Genomic DNA, 22,604 nt, shown 5'->3' with positions numbered 1-22,604 from the left:
CCCATGTCCTCTGGTTTTTTTCTCCCCTTGCCTCAGTGGAAAAAGCCTGCTTGCATTCACTCTATCTATACCCATCATAATCTTATATACCTCTATCAAATCTCCCCTCATTCTTCTACGCTCCAGGGAATAAAGTCCTAACCTATTCATCCTTTCTCTGTAACTGAGTTTCTCAAGTCCCAGCAACATCCTTGTAAACCTTCTCTGCACTCTTTCAACCTTATTTATCTCCTTCCTGTAATTTGGTGACCAAAACTGAACACAATACTCCAGATTCGGCCTCACCAATGCCTTATACAACCTCATCATAACATTCCAGCTCTTATACTCAATACTTTGATTAATAAAGGCCAATGTACCAAAAGCTCTCTTTATGACCCTATCTACCTGTGATGCCACTTTTAGGGAATTTTGTATCTGTATTCCCAGATCCCTCTGTTCTACTGCACTCCTCAGTGCCTTACCATTAACCCTGTATGTTCTACCTTAGTTTGTCCTTCCAACGTGCAATACTTCACACTTGTCTGTATTAAACTCCATCTGCCATTTTTCAGCCCATTTTTCCAGCTGGTCCAAGTCCCTCTGCAGGCTCTGAAAACCTTCCTCACTGTCTACTACACCTCCAATCTTTGTATCATCATCAAACTTGCTGATCCAATTTACCACATTATCATCCAGATCATTGACATAGATGACAAATAACAATGGACCCAGCACTGATCCCTGTGGCACACCACTAGTCACAGGCCTCCACTCGGAGAAGCAATTCTCTACTACCACTCTTTGGCTTCTTCCATTGAGCCAATATCTAATCGAATTTACCACCTCTCCATGTATACCTAGCGACTGAATTTTCCTAACTAACCTCCCATGCGGGACCTTGTCAAAGGCCTTACTGAGATCCATGTAGACAATATTCACTGCCTTCCCTTCATCCACTGTCCTGGTAACCTCCTCGAAAAACTCCAGTAGATTGGTCAAACATGACCTACCACGCACAAAGCCATGTTGACTCTCCCTAATAAGTCCCTGTCTATCCAAATGCTTGTAGATTCTGTCTCTTAGTACTCCCTCCAATAATTTACCTACTACCGACGTTAAATTTACCGGCCTATAATTTCCCGGATTACTTTTCGATCCTTTTTTAAACAACGGAACAACATGAGCCACTCTCCAATCCTCCGGCACCTCACCTGTAGACAGCGACATTTTAAATATTTCTGCCAGGCCCCCTGCAATTTCAACACTAGTCTCCTTCAAGGTCCGAGGGAATACCCTGTCAGGTCCCGAGGATTTATCTACTTTAATTTTCCTCAAGACAGCAAGCGCCTCCTCCTTTTCAATCTGTACAATTTCCATGATCTCACTACTTGTTTCCCTTAATTCCATAGACTTCATGCCAGTTTCCTTAGTAAATACAGACACAAAAAAACCTATTTAAGATCTTCCCCATTTCCTTTGGTTCCGCACATAGCCGACCACACTGATCTTCAAGAGGACCAAATCTAACCCTTACAATCCTTTTGCTCTTAATATACCTGTAAAAGGTCTTTGGATTATCCTTCACTTTGACTGCCAAGGCAACCTCATGTCTTCTTTTAGCCCTCCTGATTTCTTTCTTAAGTATTTTCTTGCACTTCTTATACTCCTCAAGCACCTTATTTACTCCCTGTTTCCTATACATGTCATATAACTCCCTCTTCTTCTTTATCAGAGTTGCAATATCCCCTGAGAACCAAGGTTCCTTATTCCTATTCACTTTGCCTTTAATCCTGACAGGAACATACAAACTCTGCACTCTCAAAATTTCTCCTTTGAAGGCTTCCCACCTACAGATCACATCTTTGCCAGAGAACAACCTGTCCCAATCCATGCTTTTTAGATCCTTTCTCATTTCTTCAAATTTGGCCTTCTTCCAGTTCAGAAACTCAACCCTAGGACCAGATCTATCCTTGTCCATGATCAAGTTGAAACTAATGGTGTTATGATCACTGGAACCAAAGTGCTCCCCTACACAGACTTCTGTCACTTGTCCTAACTCGTTTCCTAACAGGAGATCCAATATTGCATTCCCTCTAGTTGGTCCCTCTATATATTGATTTAGAAAACTTTCCTGAACACATTTTACAAACTCTAAACCATCTAGATCCCTAACAGTATGGGAGTCCCAATCAATGTATGGAAAATTAAAATCCCCTACCACCACAACTTTATGTTTCCTGCAGTTGCCTGCTATCTCTCTGCAGATTTGCTCTTCCAATTCTCGTTGACTATTGGGTGGTCTGTAATACAATCCCACTAATGTGGCCATACCATTCCTGTTTCTCAGCTCCACCCATAAGGACTCAGTAGACAAGCCCTCTAATCTGTCCTGCCTGAGCACTGCTGTAATATTTTCCCTGACAAGCAATGCTACTCCCCCACCTTTCATTCCTCTGCCTCGATCACATCTGAAACATCAGAACCCTGGAATATTAAGCTGCCAGTCTTGCCCCTCCTGTAGCCAAGTTTCACTAATTGCTAAAACGTCATAATTCCACGTGTCAATCCACGCCCTCAACTCATCCGCCTTCCCCGCAATACTCCTAGCATTGAAATATATACACCTCAGAAGATTTTTACCACCACTCACAACCTTTCTATTAGCGGATTTGCTTGAACTTTTAACATCATTTATTTTCACCCCAGCCACACTGTCAGCTCTGGCACTCTGGTTCCCATCCCCCTGCAAATCTAATTTAAAGCCTCCCCAATAGCACTAACAAACCTCCCTGAAAGGATATTGGTCCCCCTGTAGTTCAAGTGTAACCCGTCTCTCTTGTACAGGTCCCACCTGCCCCAGAAGAGGTCCCAATGATCCTGAAATCTGAAACCCTGCCCCCTACACCAGTTCCTCAGCCACTTGTTCATCCTCCAGAGCATCCTATTCCTACCCTCACTGGCATGTAGCACAGGTAGCAATCCTGAGATTACCACCCTTGAGGTCCTGCTTTTCAACTTCCTACCAAGCTCTCTATACTCACTGTCCAGGACCTCCTCACTCTTCCTTGCTATGTCATTGGTACCGATGTGCACCACGACATCTGGCTGATCACCCTCCCACTTCAGAATGTCATGCAAGCGATCAGAGACATCCTCGACCCTGGCACCCGGGAGGCAACAAACCATCCTGGATTCTCTGTCACGACCACAGAATCTCCTATCTGCACCTCTAACTATCGAGTCCCCTATCACTACCGCTCTCCTCTTTTTCCACCCTCCCTTCTGCACTGCAGCAAAATATTTAATATTTTCTTTCAGTGACATAAAAAATGGGAACTACTAAATCATGAGTGATGCATTTGATTAGGTTGTGAAGGATAAAAACAAAAAAATTATTGGATAATGATGGAGATCCTGCCTTCTACCTTAAAAATTTCCCCCATTATTGTGGTGTAAGAGTCAGTACCTTAAAGATTTAAAGGTTAGCTTTATTTGTCACATGTACATCAAAACATGAAAACACACAGTGAAATATGCTGCTTGCATCAATGACCAACACGGTCTGAGAATATGCGAGGTTCAACCCACAGGCGTCAACAAAGCATGGTCACAACTTACTAACTCTTACCAACTAACCCAAATGGTTTTGGAATATGGGAGGAAACCTGAGCACCTGGGAGAAAGCCACACAATTACAGGGAAAACATACAACCTCCTTACAGACAGCAGTAGAAAGCCAATCCCACTCACTAGCACTGATAAGCTCTACACTAGCCACTACACCACTATGCTGCCATTCACGGTAGAACATCGTCGAGAAGACTATTCTTCTCTGAGATGCAAGAGAAACACCGACATAGTTATACCACGATAAGTCAGGCAGCATCTATGGAGGAAAATAAACAGTCAACATTTTGGACCGAGACCCATCACCGGTCCTGTTGAAAGGCCTCGGTCCGAAATATTGCCTGTTCACTCCTCTCCTTGGAATCTGCCTGACCTGCTGAGTTTCTCCAGCATTTTTGGTGTGTTGCTCAATATTTCTAACAACTACAGGATCTTATGCAGTTATACCACTGTCATTTTTATTGTTTTAAATCTAAATTAACAACAGGGATTTGGGATGAATTGAATTTCAATCTCCTATACTGTGAGAATTAAAATACTGTAGATCTAGATCAAATAACATAGTTGACCCAATTCAAGGTTTCAACCATGACAGGGAGTTTTTTAGAAATTCAGAATCCACCCTCCAACTGTTAAACTTTTGATGCCATCTACTGCTTTTTCCAAAATTCAGACAGTTAATTAATTAAATTATTTAGAGATACAGAGCGGAAAAGGCTCTCCCGGCCTAACGAACCGCATCACCTATTTAACCTTAGCCGAATCACAGGACAATTTACAATGACCAATTAACATGCTAACCAGTACGTATTGATTAGATAGAGAATGAAAAAAAAGTGTTAAGGCCTAAGTGAGTTCAGATTTGCTGTGGCTGCAAAGAAAATGGATCTCACAGTAGTACATAGTGATATGTAAGTACATTGATAATAGATTTATTTTGAACTTCACCCAGGCAGGCTTCAAATTTCACTTAAGAACACAAGGGAGTCCTGTACACAGTGCAGAAACATTATAAACACCACAATGCGGCTGTTGACTTTTGACATAATTCGGACCACAGCCTTCCTCACTTTCACATGCAATAATACCCTGATAGGAGGAGGGATTTGGTGTTGATCTAAGTTCAAACCTTCATCGGCTTGTGTGACTGAAATATTTAAATTGGGAGTTCATGACAACAGGCAGGGACATTAGAGTGCACAAGTAACCCATAGATGTCAGACTAAGACAGGGAGCATGTTTTTATATACAAGAGCAAGGGTGTCATGGTGAGGCTTTATAAGCCATTGGTCAGACTGCACTTAAGAGTATTGTCAGCAATTTTGGGCCACATCTAAAAAGGATTTACTAGCATTGGAAAGGGTCCAGGGGAGGTTCATAAGATTGATCCCAGGAATGAAAGAGTTAACACATGAGATGCACTTGATGGCTCTGGGTCTGTACTCACTGGAGTTTAAAGGAATGAGGAGCGATCTCATTCGAAGTGTCACCAGGTAATTTGTACTGTGCCCTACCATAGTTAATTTATGCACTTCACTTTGTTTATTTATGAAGTAATTCATTTGTCGATTTAATTCTTACTTTCCTAAGTCATTGTGTGTCATGTGTACTACTGTGCTTTACAATTGGTCCATAAAAACGTTGTCTTGTTTGACGGTATACAGGTATATAGTTAAATAACAATGAACTTGACTTGACTTGAAACCTATCGAATATTGAGGCTAGATAGAGTGGATGTGCTGAGGATTTTTCCTATAGTTTGGGTGGGGGGCGGTCTGGGATCAGAGGGCACAGCCTCAGAAAAGAAGGACATCCTTTAAACACAGATTTGAGGAGGTATTTGTCTTGCTAGAGGTTGGTGAATCTGTGGAATTCATTAGCGCAGGTGGCTCAGGAGGCCAAATCACTGGGTATATTTAAAGCAGAGGTTGCTAGGTTCTTGATTAGTTAGGGCATCAAGGGTTACAGAGAGAAAGAAGGAGAATGGGGTTAAGAAGGATAATAAATCAGCCATGATTGAATGGTGAAGCAAAATTGATGGGCTGAATGGCCTAATTCTGCTCCGATCTCTTATGGTCTTATGCCAAGTGTTTGCAGTTTGCAAATTTTAAAGATTTCAGCTTTCTAACTTTCCGCCCATCAGCTGGACTCAGTCAGAATCACACTGCATTTGATTTATTACTGGCAGCTTCATAGAAGGAAAAGTTCACATCTCTCACCTGGCAAATCCCACGCCTCGGCTTATTCCATTCGCATCCCTTAATATCCTTGTGGAAATTACGTGGCCGAAAGGTTTTAGCATGTTCTCAAGTTCCTGTTCATCCATGGATACGGGAAGATTTGAGATATACAGGTTGGTTGGGTCCTGTTCCTGCTGCTGCAGAGAAGGAAGAAGATATGGCATAAATATCATAGTCAAAGTGGAATATCATGTTAAACAACCAGGTATGTTTGACCTTTCACTGTACCATTTCACTTGACATTTTCTAATGTTGCGCGTTTAACAAACGGCCACTTCTTCATACTCATCTATTTCAAATAATAATGATTTTCTGAGAGATATTTTGCTAAACCATCAGTATACCTACGGAGAGAAACTCGGGGACGATAGTTGTCAAAGCTAGAGCTTTGACCTTTTTCCCTTCCTTCAACAACATGTACAAAATGCTGCAGGAACTCAGTAGGTCGGGCCGCATCTATGGAGAGGAATAAACAGTCGACGTTTTGGACTGAGAATTTTTATCAGGACGTTAAAGGAAGGGGGAAGAAGCCAGAATAAGAAGGTGGGGGGAGGGGAAGGAGTACAAGCTAGCAGGTGATAGGTGAGACCAGGTGAGATTGAAGGTGGGTGGGGGGGGGGGAAGAGGTAAAGGGCTGAAGATGAAGGAATCAGATAGGAGAGGAGAGTGGACCATGGGGAAAGGGCTGAGATCCTTCATCAGAATTCCTTCAGTTTCCTCTGTTTCACGTCATTGGACATATTGTCATCTGCAAACAGGCATCAAACATCAAACCTATTTGTTCCAACAGTAGAACAAACATCTTACTCTGAATGGAGCACAAACACTACCTTTCTGCTTTACAAGAGTAAATTATTGTTGCCATCTCCCTGTGACAAATAAGTATTAATCATGGCACCTCTATGTGAAGGTCTCTGTCTAGACAGCATGTCCTTGCTGGCGGTGCCTCAAACTGTGAATTATTCACCAGTAGCTTCTTCAAAGTTCAAATTTATTATCATATTCAGCCTTGAGATTCATCTTCTTACAGGTCACCACAAAACAAAGAAACAGAATAGAATTCTTTAAAATAAAAACTACACACAACAAAGACACACAACCAATGTGGAAAAGAGGACATAACATGCAAATAGTTTGAAAAAAAATGAAAGCAAATAATACAGGGAAGATGAGTAGCAGAGTCCCTGAAAATAAGTTCACAACCTCACAGTTAACAGCGCTGAGGCAAGTGAAGCCAGACCAGGAACCCGATGGCTGCAGGGCAACAGCTGCTCCTAGCATGGGACCCAAGACTCCTACGCTTTCCACCCCGTGCTAGCAGTGAGGAGAGGGGGAGATGGTTCAACTGCAGGCCAGTTCATTTACCACTCTTGGGCTCCATCGCTTCAATCTGGCTCGATGCTTTAAACAGTCTGGGGTAATGGTACTCAACACTGGATTGTTTTCTGCTCTTGGGCCTCGACATTATAATCTAGCGTGAAACCCATTCTAATGACAGCCGCCCCAGTGATGGCTGTACTTATATTCCCGAGAGTCAAGCTCGCCAAATCCTCCAGGTGTTAGTAAAATCGCTAGTTTGTTTAGACAATTCAAAAGTACATTTCCAAAAGGAAATTACAGGCTGCGGATTGCAGTGATCATATTTCAGAAGACGTCTATCCAGTAGAGTATCTGGTGGTTTTATGAACTGCCTGCAAGACATCGCCAGCGCCATCTTGCCAGGTTATCTTCAGCAAAGCTCAGCGCCACAAAAAAAAACACAAGGCACGGAGAACGGGAGGCAATATTGCCTAAGTAACTCTATCATCCAGACATCCACTGTTATCTCTACAGGTCTTGGCATGCCTCCCTAACAATAATGTGGGGGAATTCTTCCTGTGGTCAGAATCAGCAAGAGACTTCCTATTGCAACATCTACAGCCAGTACTGGGCACGAATTGGGAATTGCAATTAGAATTGGAATTGGGCCACAGGGTAACATAAAGGTTAGCACAATGCTTTACAGTACAAGTTGGAAGATCAGGGATCAATTCCTGCCATTATCCATACATTCTCCCCGTGACTGCAGGGGTTTCCTCAAAGTGCCTCACTTTCCTCCCATATTCCAAGGACATACAGTTAAGGTTCGTGAGTTGTGGGCATGCTCTGTTGTTGCTGGATGCTTGGCGACACTTGCTGGCTGCCCAGCACTTTCCTCGCTGATTTGATTTTACCAAATGGTGCATTTCACTGTATGTTTCAATGTCTGATATATGTGAAAAATAACGCTAATCTTTAAATCTTTATTGTCACCTGTACTGAGGTGCAGTAAAAAGTTTGTCTTGTATTCTGTTCATATGCATCAAACTAATGCACTATGCGTTGAGGCAGAACAAGGTAAAACAATAACAGAATGCAGAATAAAGTGTAATGGCTACAGAGAAAGTGCAGGGCAGGTAGACAATAAGGTAGCAATGTCATAACAAGGTAGATGGTAAGGTCAAGTGTCCATCTCATCGTACATTACGTCTCCCCGTAACCTTTGACACCCTTACTAATCAAAAACCTATCAATCCCCACTTTAAATATACTCACTGACTTCGTTTCCACAGCTGCCTGTGGCAATGAATTTCACAGGTTCACCACCCTCTGCCTACAGAAATTCCTCCGCTTCTCTGTTCTGAAGGGACATCCTTCTATCCTAAGGCCGTCCCCTCTGGTCCTAGACTCCGCCACTATAGGAAACATCCTCCCTATATCCACCCTATGTAAGACTTGTGGTATTAGATAGGTTGCGATGAGAACCCTCCCTTACCCCATTCTTCTAAACTCCAGCGAGGACAGGCCCAGAGCCATCAAACGCTCCTCATACATTAATACATTCCCGGGATCACAGAAGAAGTAAAACTTGATAAAGTTGATTGGCATCAAACATTCTAAAAGACTTTTGTTCTTTACTGTAAATACTGTATATTCAACACTATTAACATTATGATACAGAGATACCAAACAATATAAACGAAAAACTACTTGTCTTAAAAGCATGAACAGTATTTGAAGCTCTTCAGTCTTAGAAAGTGTCAATTACATCTTTATAAAATGAACGCAGAACATATAACATTACAGTACAGGCCCTTTGGCCCACAATCATCTGCTGACCTTTTAACCTACTCTAAGATCAATCTAATGCCTACACTTAAACATTGCTTCAATTATCTTTCAGAAGACATGACAGAATGATGGCTGCAGTATTCAATCTTTTTTATGCCATGGACCAATACCATTACACAAAGGGTTTGTGTACCCCAGGCTGGGAATGCCTACCTTACAGGAAAGCATGGAAACTGGAATAAATGGCAACATTTGGAGGATGCCAGTTTTTTTCAGTTTATTTAATTCCAGTAATTGAGAATGGTAGTTGCACATCAAAATGCCAAGTCTCATTACCGAGTTTGTCAAAAACTGTGACCATCTTTTAACTTTTGTAATTGTAAAAGACTTGATGTAGGACCATAAAACATAGGAGTAGAATTAGGCCATTTGACCCATCGAGTCTGCTCCTCCATTTCATCATGCTGATCCATTTTCCCTCTTAACCCCAATCTCCTGCCTTCTCCCCGTATCCCTTCATGCCCTGACCAATCAAGAATTTATCAACCTATGCCTTAAATATACCCCATGACTTGGCCTCCACAGTTGCTTGTGGCAACAAAATTCACAGATTCACCACTCTCAACTCCATTCTAACAGGACACCCCTCTATTCTGAGGCTGTGTCCTCTGGTCTTAGACTCTTCCACCACATAAACACAAGAGATTCTGCAGATACTGGAAATCCAAAGCAACAAACACACAAAATACTGGGGAAATTCAGCAGGTCAGGCAGCATCTATGGAGGGGAATAAACAGTTGACATTTTAGGCTGAGACCCTTCATCAGGACTGAAAAGGAAAGGGACAGAAGCACGAATAAGGTGGGGGAGAAGGGACAAGAATACAAGGAGGCAGGTGATATGTGAAACCAGGTGAGGATGAAGCTGGTTGAGTGCGGGACGGGGTTGAAGTAAGGAGACCGTGGACCAACAGTCGGCATGGGAATGGGAAGTAGAATTAGAATGGTTGGCCACCGGGAAAACCCAGTGGCAGCTGGAGAGAAAGTGCTCGATGAAGCGGGACCCCCAATCTACATTGGGTCTCATCAATGTGGGGGAGGCTGCACTGGCAGCACTGGAAACTGTAGGCAGCCCCATTTGACTCTCAGGTGAAGTATTGCCTCACCTGAAAGGATTGTTTTGGGTCCTGACTGTTGGTGAGAGAGGAGGTATAGGAGATGCAGCACTTGTGCCACTTACAAGCGTAAGGCAAGGCACTGTTACTGAAGCACAAATCCTAAAGCATTCTGAGAACAATATCAGAAAAGAAGCTGACCTAATAGGAAACCTATGACCTTGTCCCATCCTGCAGTACTTCGAGAGTTTTAAAAACCAGTAAGGTATGCAACTAACATCGTGTGCAATATGAATTTGGAATTCAACTCAACCTCTGGCTTTGCAAAATGTTACGCTGTACTCCGCATGAGAAGCTCTTCAGAGAGGGTGCGATTTTGCCAAGAGCAATGACTCATATTGTCTAAACAAAATGTGGATTATATTCTTTTGCCAAAAATCTGGTGACCTACACTGAAACTGAACCTTTTCTCTTCCTCTTGCTACTGATTTGTCTGTTGTCTTGCTGGGAAATTAAACTACAAAGAGCAATGACATATCTCTCATTCTGCGACTAATGACTCTATTCAACTCAGTTTGGCTTGCATTCATAGGAATTCCTTTCTTTTCACTCAAAATTATGAATGAACTCTCAGTTTAAGCAAAAGTAGAGTCACGTAGTCATAGAGCACTACAGGGGAGAAACAGAGCTTTCGACCCATCCAGTGCGTGCTGAACTGTTATGCTGTCTCTTAACATCTTGGATCGTAGCCCTCCAAAGTCTTCCCATTGATGTACTTATCCAAACTTCTCTTAATTGCTGTAATCAAACCTACAACTACCTCTTCTGCTGGCAGCTTATCCCACACTCACACCACTCTCTAATCTGCTGCTGCGAAAAAAAACAAGACTAATTTCATGACACATGTGAGTGATGATAAACCTGATTCTGATCTGGGTCTGTATTGTGAACTGAGAGTGGGAAGGGGGTAGGGAGAGGGGAATCATGGTTGGGAAAAGAGGAAGGGAGCGGGATGCACTGGAGAGACATTCTGTTATGGTCAGTAAGCCAATTGTTTGGAACGAAATGACCTTGTTTTGTGTCTCAGGGTTGGGTGTTTTTGCACCCACACCACCCTCCACCCTGGCAGACCTTCTCTGCCACCTGTCCCACACCCCTCTCACAGCGCTCCCCTTGCCATTCCCAACATCCTTCGCTCCTACCAGATTTACAGACTCGCTCTCCGCTCCATGTTGACAAGCACAGTACTGGACAAAGGTCTGAGGCACCCTAGCTATATGTATGTGCTTAAGACTTTTGCACAGAACAGTATTTTAAGATACTCAACTCTGAAATTCATTTTCTGTGGGCACTCACAGTAAATACAAAAGAAACACAATAGAGTCTATTCTCTTCGGTATTCACCAATGAGAGGGAACTTGATGACGGTGAGGACAATATGAGTGAGGTTGATGTTCTGGAGCATGTTGATATTAAGGAAGAGGAGGTGGAGTTGTTAAAATACATTAGGATGGATAAGGCCCCGGGGCCTGACGGAATATTCCCCAGGCTGCTCCACGAGGTGAGGGAAGAGATTGCTGAGCCTCTGGCTTGGATCTTTATGTCCTTGTTGTCCACGGGAATGGTATCGGAGGATTGGAGGGAGGCGAACGGTTTCCCCTTGTTCACAAAAGGTAGTAGGGATAGTCCGGGTAATTATAGACCAGTGAGCCTTAAGTCGGTGGTGGGAAAGCTGTTGGAAAAGATACTTAGAGATAGGATCTATGGGCATTGAGAACCTAAATCAGAACAGTCAGCATGGCTTTGTGAAGGGCAGATCGTGTCTAACAAGCCTGATAGAGTTCTTTGAGGTGGTGACCAGGCATATAGATGAGGGTAGTGCAGTGGATGTGATCTACATGGATTTTAGTAAGGCATTTGACAAGATTCCACACGGTAGGCTTATTCAGAAAGTCAGAAGGCATGGGATCCAGGGAAGTTTGGCCAGGTGGATTCAGAATTGGCTTGCCTGCAGAAGCTGAGGGTCGTGGTGAAGGGAGTACATTCAGATTGGAGTGTTGTGACCAGTGATGTCCCACAAGGATCGGTTCTGGGACCTCCACTTTTCGTGATTTTTATTAACGACCTGGATGTGGAGGTAGAAGGGTGGGTTGGCAGGTTTGCAGATGACATATAGGTTGGTGGTGTTGTGGTTAGTGCAGAGGATTGTCAAAGATTGCAGAGAGACATTGATAGGATGTAGAAGTGGGATGAGAAGTGGCAGATGGAGTTCTACCCAGAGAAGTGTGAAGTGGTACAATTTGGAAGGACAAACTCCAAGGCAGAGTACAAAGTAAATGGCAGGATACTTGGTAGTGTGGAGGAGCAGAGAGACCTGTGGGTACATGTCCACAGATCCCTGAAAGTTGCCTCACAGGTAGATACGGTAGTTAAGAAAGCTTATGGAGTGTAGCTTTCATAAGTCGAAGGATATAGTTTGAGTCGCAAGGTAATGATGCAGCTCTATAAAACTCTGGTTAGGCCACACTTGGAGTACTGTGTCCAGTTCTGGTCACCTCACTATCGGAAGGATGTGAAAGCATTGGAAAGGGTACAGAAGAGATTTGCCAGGATGCTGCCTGATTTAGAGAGTATGCACTATGATCAGAGATTAAGGGAGCTAAGGCTTTACTCTTTGGAGAGAAGGAGGATGAGAGGAGACATGATAGAGGTATGGAAGATATTAAGAGGAATGGATAGAATGGACAGCCAGCGCCCCTTCCCCAGGGCATCACTGCTCAATACAAGAGGACATGGCTTTGAGGTAAGGGGTGGGAAATTCAAGGGGGATATTAGAGGAAGGTTTTTTACTCAGAGAGTGGTTGGTGCGTGGAATGCACTGCCTGAGTCAATGGTGGAGGCAGATACACTAGTGAAGTTTAAGAGACTACTGGACAGGTATATGGAGGAATTTAAGGTGGAGGGTTATATGGGAGGCAGGGTTTGAGGGCCAGCACAACATTGTGGGCCAAGGGGCCTGCACTGTGCTGTACTATTCTATGTTCTGTGTAAAATCTGCACATAACAAGACAGACAACCAATGTGACTATGAACTATACAAATGCAAAACAAAATTGATTGGTTTAACCCTCGGGGCCGAATCCCATCTTGTTTTTGGACCAGCTTGTCCACACCCCCAGTTACCTTTTCTTATTCTCAATCTTACCCCCCCCCTTTAATTCACTCAACTCTACCCCCCCCCCCCATTTTGGCACCACAGATTCAAATCAGAGGTCCTTTTAACGTGCAGGAAAATTTTAATAAAATTTTTTTTTTAAATGAAATAAAGAAAGAAAATAATAAATAAATAAATACACCCATAAATAACTAATCTTTGATCTGAACAACAACTGAACCTCTTGACCAGGTCTGCATGCTTTTATGCATAGAGTTGCAGCCACATGAAGTAGTCACTGAGTGTAGATTTGCCATATGATGAGAATAGATTCTATTTGCCGCCTGGCACGTAAATGTCGGCCTTGATCAGAGGTGATTGCCGATTGCATCGTCTCTCATCTGGGCCGACATTTACATGCCAGGCGGCACCTAATTAATTAGCTTGTTTATTTCGGCCTTTTTCTTAAAGATGTGCTGGGTGCGTCCCAGCTACCACTGCATTCATAGTCAAAGTCATAGTCATACTTTATTGATCCCAGGGGGAAATTGGTTTTCGTTACAGTTGCACCATAAATAATAAATAGTAATAGAACCATAAATAGTTAAATAGTAATATGTAAATTATGCCAGTAAATTATGAAATAAGTCCAGGACCAGCCTATCGGCACAGGGTGTCTGACCCTCCAAGGGAGGAGTTGTAAAGTTTGATGGCGAAAGGCAGGAATGACTTCCTATGACGCTCTGTGCTGCATCTCAGTGGAATGAGTCTCTGGCTGAATGTACTCCTGTGCCCACCCAGTACATTATGTAGTGGATGGGAGACATTGTCCAAGATGGCATGCAACTTGGACAGCATCCTCTTTTCAGACACCACCGTCAGAGAGTCCAGTTCCAACCCCACAACATCACTGGCCTTACGAATGAGTTTGTTGATTCTGTTGGTGTCTGCTACCCTCAGCCTGCTGCCCCAGCACACAACAGCAAACATGATAGCACTGGCCACCACAGACTCGTAGAACATCCTCAGCATCGTCTGGTAGATGTTAAAGGACTCAGTCTCCTCAGGAAGTAGAGACTTCGTGGATTGGGATCAGTCGGCAGCCTGGAGAGTGGGGACCACTGCACCACCCCAGCCTCCGACGACTCAGCCTAACACACCATCATCAGTGTGCTCGGCGCTGTCTTCCCAATTCTGATAAGTGTTACTACACTGTACATACATTATTTCTACTTTATATAGGCTGTGTATTTTTATGTGTTATTTGGTATGATTTGGCAGCTTCATAGCTTAAAGGTTACTGGAGAGTGTTTTTGCCAAGAGTGCTTGCGTGAGATTTTCGTTACAGAGAACAGTGCAGTAATGATTGTGGAAAAGTATTTCTACTTTATATAGGCTGTGTATTTATCATATCATTCCTGCTTTTACTATACGTTACTGTTAATTTAGGTTTTATGTGTTTTTTGGCATGATTTGGTAGGTTATTTTTGGGTCTGCGAACGCTCACAAATTTTTCCCATATAAATAAATAGTAAATGCTTCTTCGCTTTACGATGTTCTAGCTTACAAACCATTTCATAGGAACGCTCTACCTTCGGGTGGCAGGGGAAACCTGTATATCTCTTTTTCCCTTGCAGGATTCTTCTGAAGACCCTGACCTGGAGTTATACGCTGACTTTGTTCTTTTCCAGGAATGCGACCTGCTCTTGGTGTCTCATGACTAGCTGCTATTCAATATACCAAGGATGTGGCCTAGAAGACTAGCATGCCTTCAGGGTTCTGGGATTTTGTGTCTCTGGAGGCGGGTGAACTCAAGGTCGGTGCCTCTGCAGGAAACTGGTGTGCTGTGAGAGTACACGGAAAATTGAAAGCAGCCAGCTGGCTGCTGGCTGTGTGCCCAGAGACCCGAGTTCTTTGGGCATAGAGCTCGGAAAAAGCAACGCAACAGACTTTTAACATCGTAAATCAGCAAGTTGTTTGTTATGCCTCCCCTCTCGCTGTGAAACGGGGACACCTATTTTTCGCTTATTAGGGACAGAGAGGTTGTGGTATGTCGAATATTGGGTGAATGAGTAGTCTTTGGGGTACTGCAAGTCTGTGTCTTTATTGATGCTTTGCTGCATGCTTGAGTGCTTGGTGGGGGAGGGGGGTTCGTTGCTTTGCTGCTGCTTATACGTGGGAGGGGGAGCTTGGGGGGGCTTTGGGGTTCTAGAATTTAACGGTCATTCATTCTTTGGGGCATTCCTCTGTTTTTGTAGATGGTTACAAAGAAAAAGAATTTCAGGATGTATATTCTATACATTTCTCTGACATCAAATGTACCTTTGAAACCTTTGAAAAGGCGGAAGGATGGGGCTGAGAGGGAGAATGGATCAGCCATGATGGCAGAGCAGACTCGATGGGCCAAATGCCTAATTCTGCTTCTATATCTCATGGTCCTATCATCCTGTGCCAAGGAATCTTCACTTGTTTATCCTTCCATCTCACTTGGCCAGCTCAAAGTGCTGCCATTCATACAAAGAATTTACAGCCCACAGCCAATCAAACTGCAGGATTATGAAGTCAATTGCTGTGTCTGTGAAGGTACTGTTAATGAGCACAGGTGTCGATATCAGATCAAAGACAAGAAATGGATAGAAAGGATAAATAAACTAAGAGGGAAAAAAGAAAATAAAAGCAAGATTTCAAAAAGATCCTTCATAGCAACGTTCAATAACTAATGGAAGGAGCTCTATTTTAATTAAAGTTTGATTGAATGCCCCAAGCCCAGCTGCAAAAGGAGGAGGATTGGGCATGAGTCCAGAAACCCCATCCCATAAATACCCAGAGCTACAGAAACATCAATAGAAGCTCCGAAGACCTCATTCCCAGGAAGGGGAACGATCTTTCCCTGGAAGATGCATGAAGTCGATTGGTGAAAGCAGGGGCCACGGGGCCAATCAACCTTCGGCCAAGGACAGAGGACCCTGACGAGCTGCTGCCGGCCACCTATGCCCCGGTGTGGTGATGGGCTTATGAAGAAGAGGTTGATTGACTGCTATTTACACCACCTTGTTAAGTGGATACGAAACACAAAACTTGGCAGAAACTGTAATCTGCTGGAAGAGTTTAACGGATCGAGCAGCAGCTACAGGAGGAAATGAATTGTGGTGTTTCTGGTGGACACTGCATTAGGATTAGAAACACAGTAAAAATAAGAACAATTTTCTGTAGCAAGTTTTCTTTGCACTTCCCCTCCACAGTGAACTAGACCCTCAACACAATGTTGCTAACTACAAAACAGCTCAATCCAGACAGCATCTTGGATACCCAGATCTAAACTTCTATTTCTTGAAATTGCAATATCATTTGTACGATTAACCTCATTGATAATTTGATAGCAAGCTCTGGTGCAATACCTCTGAGACAACGAGGCCCACGTAAAGCCATTTTCCACTCAGTTTTCACTTATTGATCTTTATCTTAGCTATTGTACTCACTGTTAATTCTTAACTGCTTTTATAAGTTCTTGTATTCAGCTGACCAGCTATTATTACTAATCAAGAACAACCTCCTCTGGACCCACCCCATAGCTAGCATCTGCTTTCTTAGATATGGGGCCCAAAATTGCTCATGATACTCCAAGTGTGGTCTGATCAATAACAGCTGGTTGCTGGGTTATCATTTTAATTTCAGCCTATTAAATATAAACTGTTGTAGTACTAGTGTTCACAAGCAGAATATGAATTAGCTCTCCCAGCTTCCTTCTCCCTCACCTGGTTTCACCTGTCACCTGCCATCTTATACTCCTCCTCCTCCCATCCCACCTTCTTATTCTGGCTTCTTCCCCCTTCCTTTCCATTCCTGATGAAGGATCTTGGCCAGAAACATCGACTGTTTATTCCCCTCCGTTGGTGCAGCCTGACCTGCTGAGTTTCTCCAGCATTTTGTGTGTTGCCAACATTAGCCAGCTTTGTAGTTTCATTAAGTTACTTATAGATGCAATCACCTTTCACTTCACCACATCTTTGTTTTGGTTGGGTGTCTTCAATGACAAAACTATTGTGCAACGTTTGGAAGAACATTGTCTGTTTTTCACAGCTTGCTCAGTATTTGAAAACAACTGAAGTTACTATTTTATGACTTCCTGCAGTCAGGAGTTCCGAACATAATCAGCAATTGATACGGACTGACAAGAATGTCTGTACTGTGGGCTTGCCATGCTTCCAATTCCCACAACGCATTAATCCTAACCCATACGTCTTTGGAATGTGGGAGGTAATTGGAGCACCCAAAGGAAACCTATTCATTCATAGGGAGAACATACAAACTCCTTACAGACAGCAGCTTGATTTGAACTCCGATCTTCCGATTGCTGGTGCTTAAAGCATTATGCTAACCACTACGTTACCATGGCACCCCACAGTCGTGTTTATTTTCACACATTATACTCTGTGTCTGGCCTCCCACGTAAAACTACATCAACTTATTCTTTTCTCTACTTGTGTCCTCAGCAAAAATGGCAAATATACCTTCGACATCTTCATCAAAGTAATTTTTATAAATTGTAAAAAAAAATTGAGGCCTTAGAACTGTTCCCTTTCCAACCAGTAAAAATGCCCATACTGGATCGAGCTTCCAGTAGGAGTGGTAGATGTGGAACGAGCTTCCAGTAGAAGTGGTAGAGGCAGGTGCGATTTTGTCATTTAAAAAAAAATTGGATATGTATATGGACAGGAAAGGATTGGAAGGTTATGGGCTGAATGCAGGTAGATGGGACTAGGTGAGAGTAAGCGTTCGACACTGACTAGAAGGGCTGAGATGGCCTGTTTCTGTGCTGTAATTGTTATATGGTTATATTGTTATGGTTATTGTAATGGTTATGGTTCACAGAGAAACTTCTTTCACCTCTTTTAGTTCTTTTTATTTCAGATATGGTTCTACTACTGTTAGAGCCTGTTAGCTACATCTTTCGTGTGATCTGATGCTTTGCTGTCTCTACGAGGCTGTGATGAAAGCATGAAACATGGAAGCAAGGAGGTGGGATGCAAGCCCACGATCGACTCAGTCTCTCGCTAATCTTGCTGATTAACGCACCGAGAAAGATTGAAATCATCGAGGCAGGTGCGGAGGGCGAGCAGGTGTTCAGCACCATCTACCGGCCTCTCGCTCACTGCAGCCGGAGAGTGGCGGTCTCCCGCTCTCTCTCACTCGCTGTTCCTGAGGGAAGGCCCTTGCATTCAGGTATTCTCTCTCTCCCTCGATGCTGTTGGCGAATGGTGCCACAGCATGGTTTAGTCGACATGGATTGTAGATCTGCTCACTCGGGTTTATAATCCTCTGGTCGCTCTTTCTCGTCACTACTTTTGGGCAGTTTTTGAATGGGGGCGGCCTGCAGATAATGAACACTGAGCTGAACTGAACTGAAATATGCCTTTTGATTTTGTGCTTTATGTTCTGTGTTTTTGCTCTTTTGCTTTTGTTGCTGTATATGCATTTTTTTGTGCAAGGAGGGGAGGGAGATTTGATGTTTTAAATCTTGGGTTGGTTCCATGGTTCTTTGTTTTGTGACTGTTTGTTGGGGGAGACAAACTTCAAGACAGTATACTGCACACACACTTTGAAAATATATGTGCATTGAATCTTTATTCTGTAGATTAATCTTGGGTTGTATATAGTGACAAACAAGTACGTTGATAATAAATTTACTTTGAACTTCGAACTTCAAACACTTATACCTATTGTTTATTTGTTGCTAGTCAGCCAAATGTCCATCCATGTCAATATGAGTAATTGCCTCAGTGAATTTGTGAATTTATAACAGGACTCAGACAGAAACATTGATACATTGGTGCTGTCTATCCAAATAGTGAGAGATTAAGTTTCTTCATATTTGCTATAAATTCCAAACAATAAAAATGCCATTGAAATTGCCAATTTTTGATGGAAAAAGGTGCTGTCATGCTGTAGTTAATAATGGAATGGTCAGATGTGCTCTACATCAAACAGAAAGACAAAGGTTCCCATTTATTTATTTGGAAACATAAACTGTGGATCAGATTCTCAAGAAACAGGCACTGGTATTTTGATGAAGCCAAACTAAAAGAAGGTAAAGTTGCCAAATGTATTTTTTCTTATTTAGAGATACAGCATGGTAGCGGATCCTTTCAGCCCAATAAGCCCACGGTGTCCATGGGAGATTGTCTCTGACAGTTTGATTGTGATCACAAGACTCTGTTGGACAGTGATAATGGAAGCTGCCACAGGCCTGTTACCCTTGTCTGATAGAGGAACTGTCAGACATCCCACCTCTCCCGGAAATTCCGGGAGTCTCCCACATATTGATAGCGGCTCCCTGATGCCCGCAAATTATATACAATGTCCTGGAAATCGATTTTTTTTCAGAGGGAGAGTGAGAGGAGAGCGAGCATCCTGATTGGTCTCTCTTCGTGCTAAGTAGACCTATCAGCTCTCTCTGTGGGCGGGCTTTACAGTCGACCTCCAAAATAATGACATTGTTGCTTGCTGCACTGTTTGCAAACACGAGGAAATCTGCAGCTGCTGGAAATTCAAGCAACACACACAAAAAATGCTGGTGAACGCAGCAGGCCAGGCAGCATCAGTGACATTCCTATTGCCCATGGTGGGTTAAAATGTAAAAGACATGTTGAGGTGAGCTTAACAGGTGTCATTCGTTCATTAGCGTAGCTAACATTATTTAAACTAGCTGGCTCACTGCTAAGGAGCTACTCTATTGATGTCCTACGTGATGAGGCCAAACTCCCTGTAGATTTGCTTAAAGTTGTAATAGAACAAACATGATAATATAAGTACATACTTTAATGTCACATTTTCTGCATATACCCAACTTGATTAGACAAAATCACTAAACAAAGTATTACATACAGCCTTGGAGGTCGACCGGGGGCGGTGGTGAGATGGTGTTGCGGGGTGCGGGGGTGCTACCTCCCTGAAATGAGTTTTTGCAGGGTGGGATGTCTGAACTGACGAGGTGGGAGTTGCGTAGCCTCAACTGTAGTGAAAAGTAGGCCTCAAGCCTCAGGCTTGCCTGTTGCTGCAAACCAGGTGAGAGATGCGGAACTGCTACAGCGTGGGTGAGCTCGGCTGGGGCCTGGCCTCGCCCATCGGTGCTGTCCTCACGTGTTTGAGTGGTGGAACGACAGGCTGAGGTACGTGCATCTGTACACTGCCAGGAGACAGCACCATCGACTGCTGGACATTGTCGCTCAGGGGCTTGGACTACATATGTTTTTTTCTCTTTCAAGTGAATATGCTTCTTTGCTCGATATTTTGAATTACGATACTCGCTATTTTTGAATGTTTGCTTGCTATTTTGAATATTTTCCACCTTGGCCCCAGAGGAAAGCTGTATCGGTTTGCTGTATCTACATATGGTTTGAATAATAATTAAACTTGATTTGATTACACCCACATGAACAATTAACATCCTAAACTGCACATATTTGGCATGTGGGAGGAAAATGGAGCACCTGGAGGAAACCTGGTGAGAGAACAAACAGGCAGCAGCAGGAACGGGACCTGGCTTGCTGGCACGGTAATAACATTATGCTGCTGTGCTGCCCAAACTGACAGGCACAGACAATCAGGATGATTATGGTGTAACACTGCTGAAATGCTACATTTTAATGAGCCTAAAGCCCTGGGTTCATTATGTGCAAGAGAAATCAAATTATCTTTATCAAATGAGTTGGATAAATTAAAATGGTAAACTTTTTTGTTGTTAATATTAGGCGATTTTTGAATCTTGTGGCCTGCAGATAATGAATACTGAACTGTTGTACTGAAATATGCCTTTTGTGTTTTATTTTGTGTGTTTTTTGATCTTTTTTTAATTGTCATTTGCACAATTTTTTTGCGGGGGGGAGGGGAGGGGGTTCCATATTTGATGTTTTTCTTTGAATGAGTTCCATGGTTTTCTTTGTTTCATGGCTGTCTGTGGGGAAGGCATACCTCTCAGCATTGTATACTGCATACATATATTGAAAATAAAATGTACTTTGAACTTTTAAAAAATGTGGGCCAATTATCAAGCATTAAGACATTGTGATTATTTTTTCTGACTGGTGAGGTAAATCCTAAATTGTTAAAGAACTAGGTTAATCTTTGATGGAGATATATCAGAATTTCATAATTTTTATTGAATGAATTGAATAAGATACAATTCTAAACAGAAAAATAAAGATAAAATGTGTGCCAATTCTTAAACATTAAGATATTGTGATTATTTTTTTCAACAGATGGCTTAAATTCTGAATTCAAAACTGACTCAGCCTCATTTAACATCTTGTTATTCAGCAACACAGAAAATTCTGGCAAACCCGTTCTCAAAATTCGCTGTTTAAACACAAGAGACTCTGAAAATGCTGGAGGAACTCAGCAGGTCAGGCAGTATCTATGGAGGGAAATAAACAGTTGAATGTTCCGGGCCAAGACCCTTCATCAGGACCTGCTGAGTTCCTCCAGCATTTTGTGTGCATTACTCAGAATCAGCTGGAGTGTGATCTTTTGGAATTTCTGTGTGAAGCAGGTTAAGATTATGATCCGAAATGACCCACTTGTTTATGATTGCCCAGGTGAGCCTCTTCCTAAATTTATCCCAGTTCACTTCCTTGTCTATTTTCGGCACCAATTTGTACACCTTGGGACTCTGCTTGTCAAAGTCTGATTATATGTATAAATAAGTATATACTTATTTATGTGTGGGCACGTGACCAAGTGGTTAAGGCATTGGACGAGCTACCTGAAGGTGGTGAGTTTGAGCCCCAGCCGAGGGAATGTATTGTGTCCCTGAGCAAGGCACTTAATCACACATTGCTCTGCGACGACACTGGTGCCAAGCTGTGTGGGTCCTAATGCCCTTCCCTTGGACAACATTGGTGTCGTGGAGAGGGGAGACTTGCAGCATGGGCAACTGCTGGTCTTCCATACAACCTTCCCAGGCCTGGTGCAGATCCATGGTTTCGCAAGACTAACAGATGCCTTTTTATACTTATTTATGTACATCTGCAGCTGCTGGAAATTCAAGCAACCCACACAAAAAATGCCGGTGAACGCAGCAGGCCAGGCAGCATCAGTGACATTTCTATTGCCCATGGTGGGTTAAAATGTAAAAGACACATTGAGGTGAGCAGGAGGCCAGGCAGCATGAAAGATGGCAGATGGAGTTTAATGCTGATAAATGTGAGGTGCTACATTTTGGTAGGACTAATCAAAATAGGACATACATGGTAAATGGTAGGGCATTAAAGAATGCAGTAGAACAGAGGGATCTAGGAATAATGGTGCATAGTTCCCTGAAGGTGGAATCTCATGTGGATAGGGTGTTGAAGAAAGCTTTTGGTATGCTGGGCTTTATTAATCAGAGCATTGGGATGTA

The 22,604-nt window shown here is 42.9% G+C and overlaps 1 protein-coding gene across 12 annotated transcripts in view; it reads right to left on the bottom strand.

The window, feature by feature from the left end:
- The window catches only part of LOC134357816 (RNA-binding motif, single-stranded-interacting protein 3), a 1,318,209-nt gene that overhangs the window by 221,039 nt on the left and 1,074,566 nt on the right, over positions 1–22,604 (bottom strand). For all 12 annotated transcript variants that reach the window (XM_063069497.1, XM_063069500.1, XM_063069498.1 and 9 more), the window contains one exon: positions 5,829–5,986. In XM_063069497.1, coding sequence (XP_062925567.1) covers positions 5,829–5,986 — 158 coding nt within the window. The remainder of the gene's footprint in view (positions 1–5,828; positions 5,987–22,604) is intronic.

This window comes from Mobula hypostoma, chromosome 17 (assembly GCF_963921235.1).
Source record: "Mobula hypostoma chromosome 17, sMobHyp1.1, whole genome shotgun sequence".
Lineage (NCBI taxonomy): Eukaryota > Metazoa > Chordata > Chondrichthyes > Myliobatiformes > Myliobatidae > Mobula > Mobula hypostoma.
This window is presented reverse-complemented; position numbering and strand designations above follow the sequence as displayed.